This window comes from Lutra lutra, chromosome 18 (genome assembly GCF_902655055.1).
Source record: "Lutra lutra chromosome 18, mLutLut1.2, whole genome shotgun sequence".
In the NCBI taxonomy this organism is placed as follows: Eukaryota; Metazoa; Chordata; class Mammalia; order Carnivora; family Mustelidae; genus Lutra; species Lutra lutra.
The window spans coordinates 22,359,864-22,375,929 of record NC_062295.1 but is presented as its reverse complement, the minus strand read 5'-3'; the positions used below and the strand labels follow the sequence as shown (position 1 = coordinate 22,375,929).

The 16,066-nt window shown below is 43.7% G+C and overlaps 1 protein-coding gene across 2 annotated transcripts in view; it reads left to right on the top strand.

The window, feature by feature from the left end:
- The window catches only part of XPO6 (exportin 6), a 101,461-nt gene that overhangs the window by 59,185 nt on the left and 26,210 nt on the right, over positions 1-16,066 (top strand). The window contains exons 9-12 of one of the 2 annotated variants that reach the window (XM_047712671.1): positions 3,292-3,401; positions 11,836-11,944; positions 14,075-14,164; positions 15,356-15,425. In XM_047712671.1, coding sequence (XP_047568627.1) covers positions 3,292-3,401; positions 11,836-11,944; positions 14,075-14,164; positions 15,356-15,425 — 379 coding nt within the window. Of the gene's footprint in view, positions 1-3,291; positions 3,402-11,835; positions 11,945-14,071; positions 14,165-15,355; positions 15,426-16,066 lie in introns of both variants that reach the window. The other variant, XM_047712670.1, reaches the window with a different exon arrangement.

Below are 16,066 nucleotides of genomic sequence, written 5' to 3'. Positions count from 1 at the left end.
TACTCAAGTGTTTCTGCCTTTTGTTTCTAAAATTCCTAAGGGGTGCCTGGCTGGCTCAGCGGTAGAGCCTCCGCTGCTTCATCTCAGGGTTGTGAGTTCCGGGAGTCCCATGATGGGTAAAGAATCCATAAGAAATTTTAGTACTGGTTACCGTACACTGAAAGAATAATAATGAGACAAAGATGGTATTTGTATCTTTCGTTAACTCTTTCCTCTCTCTTGTTTCTTTTCCTACATTTTTTTCACCAAAGTGTCCTGCGTAGCGCCTCCAGCCGCGGCAGGCGTTGGCCTCCACCATTGCTCTCCTCGCTGAGGTGTCCCTAGAAGTGTCTGATTTCTGTCTTCCTGCTCCATCTCTTACCACATTGTCACCAGGTCCTTCTTGGTCTTGCGTTTTCACCTGCCAGAGTACCTACCTGTCGTTCTTACAACAGTGCCTGGGGTAGTGTGGCACCGGGGACAGGGCTCGGGACCAGGAGGCTTAAGTTCCACATCCTAGTTCTCTTTCTGTTCCTTATCTTGTCACCTTGGGTAGGTGACTTTGCTTCTGAGTCTTTGTTTCTTCATCTGTAAAATGGAAAGAAGAAAAACACCTGTCTACTTTCTGAGGCTGTTTTGATCAGAAAGACCAATGCACTGTGACGTGCTTGGAGAAGGGAGGCGTCGCTAAATTCTTGAAGAAACTTGTCAGGCTCTTTAGTGATCAGTCAGCCCTGGAGTGTGAAAAATAAATCTGAGTACAGATACTTTTTTTTTTTTTAAGATTTTATTTATTTATTTGACAGAGAGAGAGAGAGAGAGAGAGAGAGAGATATCACAAGTAGGCAGAGCAGCAGGCAGAAATAGAGGGGGAAGCAGACTTCCTGCTGAGCAGAGAGCCCGATGTGGGACTTGATCCCAGGACCTTGGGGCCATGACCTGAGCCAAAGGCAGAGACTTAACCCTCTGAGCCACCCAGGCGCCCCTAGATAGATTTTTTAAATGGGTCTGTGAGGGTTCTGAAACGTTGGATGACTCCAAAAGTGCAGCCAGCCTGTCATCTTTATGAGCTTAACCATCTGTACCCACAGCGGTTGTCAAAGGTGAGATTATGCGCAGCTCACAAGGGCCTCACAGTGGGGCCTGCAGGTGGGGACGTGTTTCAGGTCCTACTGCGGGTGTACCTGCCCACCTGATTTTCTGGTCTTGAGCCACATGGTAAATCCTCAATTCAGAGGCATGGGGAGGACGTGTATAATTGTAGTATATAATATGTATATAATATATTTTATATATGTAATATATAATAATTGACATAACCATAAAACTTGGGTTTGTGTGGTGACTTTTCCCAAAAGCACTTCCATATGCATATAATCAGTTATGTTCTGTGGAGGGAGAGGTGGGTGTTTTCAGATCAAGGAGGGACAACTGCGTGCGACCTACAGGAAGTTAGGAAAGATTCCATCTCCTGTCTACAAGCCGCCCATACTATTTCCACCTGGCTTATTGTTTTCTCCCCTTATTCTTCTGGCTCCTTTGGTGTTATGGACATCCTGGCTCTTGCAGAGGATGAAGTGGAGACAGGAAATGGTCATTTTGTCTTCTGAGGATGGCCCTGTCGGTGGTCCTTATTAAGCTGTGCATTCCAGTTGTGCATTCCAGTTCCAGGGAGACGCTATGGGTTGTGAGTTTGGACTCTGCCTGCGTCTGCGCCCGAAAAAGTTAAGTTTTTCTGTCTTGGACTCAGCCTGGGTACAGAACTTCCATCTCATGCTACCACCCAATGCGTAAATCCCACTTACGCCCTTGTAAGCCTCTGGATTTCCTTGTAGATCTGAAATGGAAGGAAACTGATCCTAGAAGATGATGGTATTATTTCTTTTCCTGTCTGATCCTGCCAGCAAACATGGGGCTCAGTGAAGTAATCACAAATAAAACAAAAGAGCTCTTGGAAGTAGCAAGAATTTGAGTGGATATAGAAGGGATTGGGGGTCACAGGTTGAAATAGAATATGTGTGAGAAGGACTAGGTTGTGGAGAACATAGTGGATTTTTGCATGAAGTAGAATCTCAAGGCTCTTAAAAAATTGGAGCATGAGGACCTTGCAAAGACTCACTCTTTTCTTCCCTCCTCCCTTTGTCTTTATCAACACCTGGTTAGAGATTGCTATGAGCCTGTTGGACACCGCTCCTTCTGCAAAAGAGATAACGCCTGAGGGTCAGAATGAAGCTCGTTTTCAGTCTGTTCTGTAGGAAGACTGCAAATGTTACTTTCCTAACCTTCGGATGTGTAAACTTGGCACCTTTGGAGCCACTGGGGTTTTGTTTTTTTTTTTTTTAAATTACGTTAGTCATCATACAGTACTTCATTAATTTTTGGTGTAGTGTTCCATGATTCACTGTTTGCATAGAAGACCCAGTGTTCCATGCAATACATGCCCTCCTTAATACCCATCACTGGGCTAACCCTTTCCCCTACCTCTTGCCCTCTGAAACCCTCAGTTTGTTTTCTGGAGTTCATAGTCTCATGGTTCATCTCCCACTCCGATTCCCCCCGCCCTTCATTTCCCCTTCCTTCTCCTAATGTCCTCCACGCTATTCTTTATGTTCTGCATATAAGTGAAGCCATAAGATAATTGTCTTTCTCTGCTTGACTTGTTTGGTTTTGTAGGTGTATATAGTAGAAAGAGCATTGGCTAGGGGTAAAGGGACCTGCTTCTACCCCTGACCTTGGATAAAATGACTCCAGATTTCAGTTTCTTTTTCTCTAAAACAGATTTGAATTGGATGATCTGTGAGAGCCACCCCTACCCCAATCAATCTCACATTTAAAGATTGGCATCTGCTCGGCTTATTTTGTAATTCAGTTTGTCCTGCATAGTCTCTCCCTAATGATGTGTTTATGACACCCTTATCTTGTTAGGATCACTAGGGCTCAGTCTTGAAGACCATCTAAAATATGCCAGTTGTGGGACACCTGGGTGGCTCAGTCATTAAGTGTCTGCCTTTGGCTCCGGTCATGATCCCAGGGTCCTGAGATTGAGCCTTGCACTGGGCTCCCTGCTCAGTGGGAAGCCTGCTTCTCCCTCTCCCACTCCCCCTGCTTGTGTTCCCTCTCTTGCTGTGTCTCTCTCTGTCAAATAAATAAATAAAGTCTTTAAATAAAATATACCAATTGTGGTTACAAGGAAGTGGAGGGAATCTAGGCTTATGGTCGCACCATTCTGGTGGGAATAAGCACCGGTGGGTGTGTTTCTAAGAAGCAGTTGCATTAAGTAATTTCATTGTCTGGATTTCTTTTGCATCATAGCCTACTCATGAAGGTTACTTCTCTTGCTTGGATATCTGGACGCTCTTTTTGGACTATCTGACAAGTAAAATTAAAAGCCGTCTGGGAGACAAGGAAGCGGTTCTCAACAGGTAAACCCCAGAAACGCTGGTAACTAGAAATAGACAGTTTTGCCAGTTTTTCTTGTGGCCTGCAGGGGCAGCCATGCAGCAAGACCTTTTTAGTGAGACTGGGTCAAGGAAACTGGTTAGGTAGTTATGTCATTGTGCATTTTATATTTTTTTTCCCCCTTAAATATCTTATTTTCTTAAAAAAATGTTTTCTGATTAAAAAAATAATTTGTATTATTAATGTTTTAGGTGTGACAATGTTTTCATGGGTTTGTTTTTAAATGGCCCTTATTTTAGAGATGAAAAACTGAAATATTTATTGGATAAAATGATAAGACATCTGTGATTTGCTTTAAAGTAATCCACTGAGGATAGAGGGAAAAGTGGGTTGCCATGTGTTGATAATTGATGTTGACCTTTATTAATGCTAACTTGAGGTTCATTATATTCGTGGTCATTTTGTATATGTTTGAAAACTTCCTAAATAAAGTAATAAAGCCTTGTGAAAAATAAGTATTTTTAAAAAGTAGGAAAAGATAGGAAAATATAAAGAAAAGTTACCCATAATCCCATAGTCCAGCAAAAATTACTTTTGTACTTTTTATTGTATTTTTTAAAAAGAGTAAATGGGGAAATGTTTTTCCCTTCAGGTGTTTCTCAAGATCATTTTTCTTTTTTTTTTATTAATTATTTTTATTAACATATAATGTATTATTTGCCCCAGAGGTACAGGTCTGTGAATCGTCAGGCTTACACACTTCCCAGCGCTCACCATTTCACATACCCTCCCCAATGTCCATAACCCAGCCACCCTATCCCTACCCCCTTCCCCCCAGCAGCCCTCAGTTTGTTTTGTGAGGTTAAGAATCTCTTATGGTTTGTCTCTCTCCCGATCCCATCTTGTTTCATTTTTTCCTTCCCTACCCCCCACAACCCTCCGCCCTGCCTCTCAAGGTCCTCATATCAGGGAGATCATATGATAATTGTCTTTCTCTGATTGACTTATTTTGGTCAGCATAGTACCTTCTAGTTCTATCCACATCATTGCAAATGGCAAGATTTCATCTTTTTGATGGCTACATAGTATTCCATTGTATCTGTATACCACATCTCATTGCTGCTATAAACATTCGGGTGCACGTGCCCCTTTGGATCACTACACATGTATCTTCAGGGAAAATACCTAGTAGTGCAATTGCAGGGTCATAGGGTGGCTCTATTTTTAGTTTCTTAAGGAATCTCCACACTGTTTTCCGGAGTGGCTGCACCAGCTTGCATTCCCTCCAGCAGTTTAGGAGGGTTCCACTTTCTCTGCATCAAGATCATTTTTCTTACAGGCAGAAAGTATATTTCCTAGACCCTATAGTTACTTATTTCAGAAATGAAATAATGAGCTAATGTATCGAGAACGCTTGGCGCATTATGAACACTTGCTCAGTCCGTGGCATCCGTGGTTGGTGGTGGGATAGTGAACAGCCTTTCCCCAGAAGTGTGCTCAACGGAGGTGGTAAGGCGAATCCCCACCTGAGAAGAGGTCAGACTGACCCTCTAAAACCCTTTGTATTGCTGAGGTTTTACGAGTTTTTAAAAATTCTGAACAAGTTTAAACGTTTGCACTTTTGTTCCCAAACCGTTATTTTTGTGATTGCACAACAGCTTCCATGTTGCTGTGGTGTCAGGTCAGATGTGCTTTATGGGTAGCACACTCATGTATCTGAGACTTCGTTACACAACAGTAGATCCTGTTTTGGTGAATTTGCCAACTCTAAGTAATAGTGTTTTTGAATGAGATTCTCAAAGAAAAGGTACATCTGCCTTATTCTCTATTTTGTATGCTGAACGGTTGTACTCTGGTTCTGGGACTGTGCCTGATTTTGCTATATTTAGTGGTAGATATTTCTCATCTCTCAGGCTTGTTGGAAGAATAAACTGAAGAAATGATTAATATGCAGGTGCTTTTTAAAGCACAGTACAAACGTGTTTTAGGTGTGGAGAATATGGTTTCATTGAGAAAATATGTGCTAGCAGATTATTAGCATTAAAATACACTTGTGCACATTTTTGTACCAACAGAAAGAGCTCTGGTTTAGAATTTAAATTCCTTTTCTGCTTCGTGGGAGCAGTGTTACTTTTGGTCAGGTTATATGCTGATCACATTTCCTGTTGCAAAATGCATGTACTGATGTCTCTTGCAGGATGGTTAGGATTCAAGGAAATCGTGTATATAAAGTCCCTGGGCCAGTAGTTAACCTAATTTTGGCACTCAGTCATGGATCACAGTGATGACCACAACTGTGATAATAAGTAGCAGAAGACACTGCTGCCCTTAGCCATGCCGGTGACCGTGGAGTTAAGTGATAGAGCCCTCCACCTGCACAAGTTGACCCGCCTGCCCACGCACCTGTCTTCTGATGTCACAGTTATCGCGGATGAAGCCTGACCGCTTTAAACATTAGGAATTTTTCTCATTGATCATTCAATCGTCATCCTAAGTGAGGCTTTCTAATTTTTAATGACTTTTTTTTTTAAACGTACACTTAGAACACTTTTATGCCCTTGAAAAAACAAACAAAAAAACCCCAACCCTTCAAAGCTAGTCTGTGGTTTTCGAATAGTATATTGAATAGTAACCATCTCCCGGGGAACTGTTTGTTGATCAGACACTGCCTGGTGGTGTAGCTTGCGGCTCCAAAGACGGTGTATAAGGTAGTCCCCTGAGGGGCACAAAGAAAAGAGTTGAATTTTAATATCTGTATTTTTCCTGTCACCTCTTACACTATACATTTGTGCAGGTGTGTGCTCACGTCCTTAGATGAAGGTTTTGAAATGTGGCAACCACTGTTGTAGGTTCTAAGAGACCGTGATATGTCAGACATGTGCAGTTCTGCAGAAGGGCTGATGAAGAGCCTTGGCTCGTGGTAATGACCCACTCATTTTAAAAAAGCACATAAGTACGATCAGATGTTTTTCAGCTGATAAAACTCCTCTGAAAGAAGGTGAGGTGCTTTTGGAATCACATTTGTGGCTTGAACCGGAATTTCAGAAGTAAATGAACTTGCAGGAACTAGTCAAGAATGTTTTCTTGGTGTCTTAAATGGGAAACGTGGGTGTGGTTAAGTTAGAGACCGCGCTCAGTTCCTGTCCCTTGTGGTCTATTGGTTTTGCATCATTCATCACAACAAAGTGTTGTAGGCTTTGTAGGCTCTCCATTTAGAAGCACAAATGTACATGGATTTATTTTTGGGCCCAGGAGCTTGGGGATTGGAGTGCTGCATGTTCCTCACTCAGTGAGAATGCTCCCGAGTTTCTTTCTTTCTTTTTTTTTTTTTTTTTTTGCTCCCGAGTTTCTTGATCAGAGCTGCTGGGGCTCATGTCCCACTGTCAGAGGAATGTGCTTGGTAACACAGCCCACCCAGCAGAGCTGCTGCTGGAGTGCATGGTCCACACTGGCCGTTTGCACGGGGTGGTTTGCAAAGGCCTGAGGTTCAGTCTCCTTTTCCTGTGCTGTACTCCGGGGAGCGTTGTGTCTGCTTACAAGCTGTTGAGAAAGGGAAGTGAACTGGAGCGTGTTCAGTGCCCTGGCTGCCGGCAGTGGATAAGTGCTGGTTCTCTTCGTTCTCTTTCCCGCTTTCCCTTCTCTTTGTGCTTGTCACAGTGGGAGCAGCCACCTGTGTAGAAACTTATTTTTACAGGAAGATGAGGAAACCTGAAGGGAGTTAAGCAACCTAGAGTTATTGAGTCATGTCCTGTGATCCCCTTTGTCGTGAGAGTACTGGCAAGTCCCGGCCACAGATCAGCCAGGGCTTCTGAGTGACACTGGGCTGCACTGTAAACAAACATGGGCGAGCGTGAGAGAACCTGCTCCCCTCTCTTTCCGGGTGGGTTTTTCTGCTTAACGAAAAGGAAGTGCCTTTGTGGCACGTGGCATTTTGAGACAGTTAATAAAAGGTGATAACTAGGTTTGTGTCAGGGCTCCAGGAGTTTTCTAGGTCCTGTGAGGAGGAATTCATGCTGTTGTTCATGCTGTTGACGGCCACAGAGAGCAAGTGAATGGGGTCTCAGTTACTGCATTGAGTTAAGAAAAGCAGTCTAGGGTCCTGCCCCAGACTTTGTAGTCTGACTTGGACTTTTGTCCATTACTTGCCTGTGCATTTATTCATTTTTTGTTCATTTGTACTTATACTTGTTGTTTACTAAACACCTGTGCAGTGGCTGCCGTTTTATTTAACTCAGATGTTGGGGTGCTCAGGAATCACATTTGTGGCTCCAGCCACACAGGTCCTGTAGGTTTATCTCCACTGCGTGTTCAAGCATGTTGTGCTGCAGATTGCCCTTTGACTACTGCTTTAGCCATGCCCATCAGATTGTCCTATGTTCCCTTTTCTTGTTTGCTAAAGAGATTTTCTGATTTCTCTTGGGATTTTCTCTTTGTTGTTTAACTTCCAAATATCTGGAGGTTTCCCATCTATCCTCTTGTTACTATCTTCTATTTACTGTGATCTGCAGACATAGTTCCTGTGGTTTCAGATCTTTTCAATTTGCTAAGGTTTGTTTTATGACAGTCTTCTTGGTGATTGTTCAGAGTGTGGTTGACGAGAGCATGTATTCTGCTGTTGTTGGATGGGGTGTTCAGTAGATGTCTGTTAGGTCAGGTTGGCAGCGGGGTTCTGTGTGTCCTCTGTCATGCTCTGTCCGTGACCAGGAGAGAGGCGAGCTCTCTGTGTATAATTGTGGGTTTATCCATGCCTCCTTTCAGCCCTATCATTTTTGCTTCATTTATTTTGGGACTCTTGTTAGTTTCACACAAATTTAGTTTCCCTTTTCAGTGTATTTATTGTTTTACAATATTTCTTTGCGATTTCTAGAGCTTGCTTTCGTATTACAGTATATTTGCTTTTCACATTAGCATTTCACCACTGCAAATGTATGTAGGAACCTTGCTGCCACATACATCATTTGTCCTCCCTTCTTTGATGGAGGTTGCCACATTTTACATCTATATCCATGGAAAACCCCATCAGGTGTTTTATTATTGCTTTCATCCATCATTAATGTTTTAAAGATCTTAGGAGGAGAGGAGTAGTCTGGAAAATACTAGAGAAATGGTATTTACCCAGATACTTGCCAGTTCTCTTTCTTTTGTCCTTCATTCTTTAAGTTCCAGGTTTCTTTCTCGTGATCATTTACCTACTCTGTTGATCAGCTCACATAACAGAATACCACTGGCTGTTTTACAGGCCTTACCTCCAAATATAGTTACATGGGTGTTAGGGCTTCAACATAATAATTGCAAGTGGACCCAATTCAGTCCCTAGCACCTTCTATCTAAAAAACCTTATGGGGATGCTCATAATAGCTGCTTTAAAAGTCTTTGGTAATTCCAGTGTGCTGGCATCTCTAAGTTGGCTTCTGTTGATTGTCTTTCCCTTGATAAATGGTCAGTGCCTTCTCATTCTTTATATGTATTCTGAATCCTTTTACCTGTTTATTCTTCCAGCCTCGGGCATGGCTTCCATCTCCACAGTCACTTTGTGGTCAGAGATGGATGCTGCATTTACAGACATCACACCACGATTCAGATAGCAAAAATGAGAAGGGGAGATTTTGGACAAAAGATGCTCTTCCAGAGGCTCTGCCTACTGACTTCTCTTAATATGTCCTCAGCCACTGCCATCGGCAAGGGAGGCTGGGAAATGTAGTCTTCCAGTTGGCCTCAGTGCCCGGTTGTCTAACTGAGGGAGAAAAGAAGAATGGGTATTGGGTAGACAACCAGAGTCTGCCACACCCATATGCTCTCCCTACCCTCATCAGACACTTTGGGGGAGCAAGTACTACCTAAGTGTGCTTTAGCCAGGTTTCTAGTTGGGTTTAATTTTCTATGTGATAAGCTTTTTTTGCACCAGTGTTGCTAACTGCCAGTTGGGTTTTAGGTCTAATTTAAGGTTATCCTATGCATACAAAGTCTTTACATTCTCTTTTAGCTCAGCAAGACAATTTGTAGATGACAGGTTTCATCTGCCCTCTGGTCTGAAGTGGATTTTCTTTCCTAGCAAAACTGTGAAAATGTTTTGGTTCAGTATAGCAATTTATAGCATAAAATTTCTATAATTAACTTTAGGAATTTTTGTCTGAGCAAATGGCAGATATAAGCTCCAGGCTTAAGTGTTTGATCTTACCTTTTTCTCTGAAGTCTACTGAAATGGGATTTTGAGTCTATTGGCAATTTTCCCCACAGATGCTGCCTATATTATTAGTGATTTTTGCCACCAGCATTCATTTCTGGGCCATGCTCAGTTGCCTGTCTAGCCTAGGTTAAGTCATTTGCAAACACTGTGGGGAGGGGTGGAGTCTGCAGACCCTCTGTACAGAGTCTCAGTCCAGGGGTTGTGACTTAGATGGGATGGACTGTATTTGATCTTGGCACTGGATACCTTTTAGCTCTGGTTAGCTTATGCTGGAACTCACCTGCATGGGCTTAGATGGTTTATTAGGTAGAGACCTGTTAAGAAGATGGAAACCAGACTTAATTATTTTAAGGATTCAGTGTAGGAAAGTGGTGAAACTGGTGTTGGAGGATTGGAAGAGCAAGAAGGAAACAGCAAGGTAAAGCAGATGAGAACTATAGGAAGCAACCCCACTGCTAGGGCTGAGGGGCCAAGGGAACAAGGCAGAGTTATTGAAATCTAGATCAGAGGGCCGGACCCCATGCAGCTGGAGCTCAGCTCTCTGAGGAGAGGGTGGCACCCAGCTGCCACAGGAGCTCAGAGGAGGGGCCCCATGGAGCTGGAGCTCACTCTGCAGAGGAGGGGGTGCGGGCTGGCTGTGCACGAGGCTGGTTCCAGGAATGGGGAAGCTGAAAGTGGAACAATTTATTACCTCTGGGTGATTGTTGGCTGGGGCGACACAGCCAGGATGATGAGCCCACAGGAAGAATGGTGTCCCTGTGCCCCTTCTGCCGCTTGGTCTTCCTGCAGTGCCCACGCCACAGAGGCTCCCTGAGGTGGAGGACCAGGGTGCTTTATGTGCTCACAGCCACACCAGTCTAGAGTGTGGGGTAGAGTGGTGCTGAGTTCCTGGCCTGGATGCTCAGCTTTGTGAGGAGGGGGAGTCCCTAAACCTATCTTTGAAACGTTCTGGGACAGACAGGGATTTAGCAGCTGGTTTGTCCTTGAAAATTAGTGGCTTGTTGGCCCTTTTGGTGTGCCTGCTGCAGGAAACTTGGTGTCTTCTGAGGTAGGTTCTTACCACGTATGGGAGATATCTAGGCCTGGAGCTTTAAATGTTTCTTCGAGAAGTTCTTAGATATAGGTCAAAGGAGCAGGGTTCCCCCAGGCTTTTTCCAGTTCTTCCTTTAGGTATTAAGTGTTCTTAAAAACTGACTAAAGATGAGGTTTTGGGGAGTGGTTGGAGCAGGCCCAAAGACTATTGGTGGTTTATGGGGGAGAGCATAGGATGTTGAGTTATGGAATCCCAGGTTCAAATCACCTAGCTTGGTGACCTTGGCTAGTTTATTTAACTTCTTTTAACTCTGGCTTCCTCATCAGAAATAGACCAGTAATACCAGCCATCTCTCTTAGATGTTAAAAGGATTGAATTATTGAATCCTATATTAAATCAGTATAACTTGATATTTATATATAATTACCTATAATCCCCAGGGAAGGCATGGAGAAGATGACTCACAAATGCATGGTGAAAGGAGTGACAAGGGAATGAAAATGGCACACTAGATGTCTGTAATGTGAAAGAAGGTGGTCATAGAGGAGTTGAACGAAAGCCATGACCTAGAGGGAAGAAGTAGCACAATGGCAGAAGTCCTTCCTTAGCAGTAATGACATTAAATGTGAAGAATTAACTTCTCTAGTTTAAGAGGCAGTGATTGGCAGAATGGATTAAAAAAACATGATCCAACTACATGTCTCTAAGAGACTCACTTCTGTTTCAGAGACACAAATAGGTTGAAAGTAAGAGTTTTTCGATGCAGACAGTAACCAAAAGAGATTTGGGGGGTTGCACGGCAAATATCAGGCAGGATAGACTTGAAGAGTGGTTGTCGGGGGGTACCTGGGTGGCTCAGTTGGTTAAGCGTCCGACTCTTGATCTCAGCTCGGAACTTCATTTCAGGGCCATGAGATGGAGCCCTGCGTTGAGCTCCACGCTGGGCATGAGCTGACTTAAAAAAAAAAAAAAAAGATCCTTCAGTCCATCAGTGCAGATGGACCCATCAGTCCATCAGGAAGATGCCTGGCACATGGCGAAATGAGGAAATAGCCTTGCTGCCATTCCACTCTGACACACACACTTGTCAACCCACAAACTAAATCTAATTCACATGCTACTTGTATGTGGTAATCCAGCAGGGACATCGTTCTTTCTCAGAGTGCAGGAGGCCGTTTCAAAATCCTAGGCTAAAAGCCTGCTATCACCTGATGTTGAATTTCTCTCTGCCACATAGGTACGAAGACGCACTAGTCCTTTTGCTCACGGAGGTGTTGAATCGAATCCAGTTCAGATACAACCAGGCCCAGCTGGAGGAGCTGGATGACGAGACTCTGGATGACGATGTAAGCAGCGTGTCCTCATCGACCTTAGTCGTCGTTGTTTCTGGTGTGAGTCCAGACAGAGACGGAACCTGTAAGCTCTCTGCTCTGGAGCCAGAGTAGTCTTACAGTTTGAGTTGTGCTTTTGAACTTTACAGCTGGCCTTGAACAGTGCGGGGCTTAGGGGCACTGACCACCCGCACAGTCAGAAATCTCAGTATAACTTAGGACTCCCCCCAGACTTCGCTGCTGATAACCTAACTGTTCAAGGAAAGTCTTATAAACAAATGGTTGATTAACATGTGTTTTGTATTTTACTGTATTCTTACAATAAAGTAAGCTAGACCAAAGAAAATGTTACTAAGAAAATCATAAGAGAGGGGCACCTGGGGGCTCTCAGTCATGAAGTGGCTGCCTTCGGCTCAGGTCATGATCTCAGGGTCCTGGGATCGAGCCCCGCATCGGGCTCCCTGCTCGGCGGGAAGCCTTCTTCTCCCTCCCCCTGTTTGTATTCCCTCTCTTGTTGTCTCTCTCTCTCTGTCAAATAAATAAATAAAATCTTAAAAAAAAAAGAAAGTCATAAGAGAAAATGAATTTCTAGTACCGTACTGTGTTTATTGAGAAAAAATTCCACATAAGTGGACCCACGCAGTTCAGACCCCTGTTGTTCAAGGGTCAACTGTATATCCTGTTCGTTTTTTGTAGTTCCGTAATTGTAAAAGGAAGTTGGCAGGCATTTTTATCTGTATGGACTAGAGATATAAGCAGAGAAGCCATATGCACAGTGAGAAGAGGTTTAGTAAGGGCTCTGTATTCCTCTCGTTCCCTTGCCTCGCCTCCGCACCTCTGCCCCGAACTTTGGGCAACAAACAAAAGCCAGCTGGATGCAGGTGGAAATAAAGAACGACTTAAATGGTAAGCCTAGAACGAAAGGAAGTCTCTTCTGAGTGTATTTTGTAAATCCATGTCTTAAAGTCAGTCTTGACTTCATTGATGCTGGTGTGCCCATCCAAGAATATGTGTCGAAGGACACAATTCCTATGTTCCTTTTTCTTACCCACCATCACTTCAGAATTTTCAGGTCACTGGTATGTCTTTCCAAATAACAATGACGGTGGCATGGAGAGACCTTGAAGGGTGGCCATGTTTGGTTTAGAAAGAGCCTTGTACTTGGAGCCCAAAGGCCTTGGATCCCAAGGAGGTAGAAGTCTAGGCCTTTAATTTCTCTGAGCCTTAATTTTCTCCTCTCCGAGAGGGGAGCAGTGTGTCTGACAGGTACATGAAGGTAGCTTGTGGAGGGACTGGCTACATGCCTGGCACATTGTGTGTGTGTGGTAAATGTGAGCTTCACTTCTTGTTAACCGTATGATTTCATACAGTGCTTCTCGTGGTTGAGCATGGGTGACAATCACTGGGACAGCTTGGTAAACAGACTTTGATTTGGGGTTGGGCCACAGAATTTGCATTCTCTACGAGCCTGCAAGAGATGCTGCCTTGCCTGTGGGCGATACTTTGAGTGGCACTGATGTGGTCCGTTGTACTGACAGGAAGGTAGTCAGGGACTGTCTCAGAAGGTGACGAATGTGTGAACACTTCTATAGCTGGGACGGCATAAGGGGGGCTCAAGCACTTCACAACTGGCTTTTTGAAATCTGTATTCCTTTGACCATAGGGGGAAAATTAGGCCATTCTCTGTGGGTCATGTGCTTTCTGAGGAAATAACTTTTTATGAAGTTAATTCATTGGATTAAAAAAAATACTCTAGGTTGATCTTTTTATTTTTTTAATTTTGTTAAAAGATCATTTATTTATTTATTTATCTGACAGAGAGATAGATTACGGGTAGGCAGAGAGGCAGGGAGAGAGAGAGGGAGAAGCAGACTCCCCACCCAGCAGAGAGCCCGATGCAGGGCTCCATCCCTGGACCCTGAGATCATGACCTGAGCTGAAGGGAGAGGCTTAATCCGCTGAGCCACCAGGCGCCCCTCTAGGTTGATCTTTTTAAAGTACTGAGTAACCCAGTTCCATCATTTGCCATTTCTTCAAGATTCTCTATGTGAGAGTGGACTTGAGGTTACAGATGAAGGGGCAGGGGAGATGTCAAGACTCTGCCTTCCCGGGAGAGCTAATCCTTCTCTGTTTCCCCCGCAGCAGCAGACAGAGTGGCAGCGCTACTTGCGCCAGAGCTTGGAGGTGGTGGCCAAGGTGATGGAGCTCCTTCCCACGCACGCCTTCTCAACACTGGTAACTCACCTCTCGGAGGGGGATGAGGAGCCTAAGGTTTTTCCCTGCACATGTAGCATGAGTAGTAAGCTTTTTTGCTCACTGATACTTTTGTGTGTGTGTGTATATATATATATGTATATACACATATATATGTGTGTGTGTATATATATATATGTATATATATATTTTTTTTTAATTTTATTTATTTGTTTTTAAAGAACATAGTAATTACCATAACCAGCCCTTAAGTTTAACAAATGTTAACATTTCCCCCAAATAGTTTAAATCAACTTTTGGAAGTGCTGTTTTTCTTTCCTGAACTCTTGGATGTAATAGGAATTTTCCTGATGTCTGCCTTCATGCCTGCATCAGTAACTCAGAAATGGCCAGGCCCCGTAGAGGACTTACAAAGATTACATTGCTGGAAAGTGAGCCTTTGTAAAGCTCATCGCTAGCACTCTGCCTGTATTTATGTGCTAGACTCTTGGGCGTAAGGACTGCTTTCATTCACTAAGTGGTGCTTGTTATTTGGGGAGATTTCCCTAAGCCTTCAAAGGGTGAGGTGATCGGCGGGCTTGTGTTCTCTTGTAGAAAGTGCTGTTGTGTTTTCCAGCTGCCTTTCATAGGGACCTGTCACATTAAAGTCTGATCTTTATCTTAATGGTGAGTTAGCAGCTTTAGAAAGAAAAGATAGAGCTTTGGCTATGAAGGTCCTGTGTACTAAATGACTAAGGGAATCTGACTTCCAGAAAATTTGGCCTGTCTTTTCACTTTGTTATGCACTTTAATGAGGCATATCTGGTAGTTCTTTCCAGAACAGTTTCCCTTGGAATTGAAGGGAGATAGATAGGCCCTGTCTCTGAGCTCTAGAAGGTCTAGACCATTTGGGGTTTGACGTCCGCTTTTAGGAACATGACAGTTCTGATAGTCCTACCCAGCATCCACTGCTTTGTTTAGAAAAAGAGTATCGAACTGATAATGTTGTTTTCTTTCTTACTCCAACCGTTAGTTGGCGGTGTGAATTGTAGAAATTGTTGAGGGCAGGGCACTGAATGGAGACACTTCAGCTTAGCTGCCTGTAAAAGTTCCCAGAGAAGTTTCTTTTATCTGCTGCCCACCCCCCCATAGATACTTATGTTTTAATGTTAAAAATGCTGTTAAAATTTGCGTTTATGTTTTTTTTTTTAATCTTTGTTTCTTTGTTTTCAGTTCCCAGTTCTTCAGGACAATTTAGAAGTTTATCTGGGGTTACAGCAGTTTATAGTTACTTCAGGGTCAGGTAAACTGGTTTTTATTTTCTCATTTTAACCAACATTAAAAAAATATCGGGCTGATATTTCATTATTGCTGTCTTTGCTGTTGGAACATGATTTCTCCACTACCACCTCCCTGTGGCTCTATCTCTCCCCACTTCTGCACAGGGAAAACTTTTCTAAAGAATATGATAAAAAGGACCTGTGGGGAGGCAAAAGATGAGACTCCGACAGTGCGTTCTGGAGAGCTGTTTCAGAGAGAGAGAGAGAGAGAGAGAGAGAGAGAGAGAGGGAGGCAGCTAATTGGAGCAAAGAGGGAGAACTTTGAAGAGAAAAAAAACAAAAAAACACAAAAAGCCCAGCACTTAGGATATTTCCTTAGGTCTTGTCAGCCAGCAAGTATGCTAGGGAAAATGGCCTTGGGCTTCCCTGCCATGTGCTCTTTGTTCCTGGGTGTTTGGAAGCAGGACATGGGAGCGGCTCCGGAGCAGGCGGACTCGTGGAACACGCTGACAGCTTGCGATCCGCAGCTCTCCTCTTGTCGATGGCCCGCGGGAGGCTGGCCATAGCTGGGCGGAAAGACTTGGGGTGGCCCTTTGTTGGCTGTGCCTGCTTGGGGTTTCTTCTTGGCATTTTGGGGTTATTTTGTTGATGACAATAATAGCTT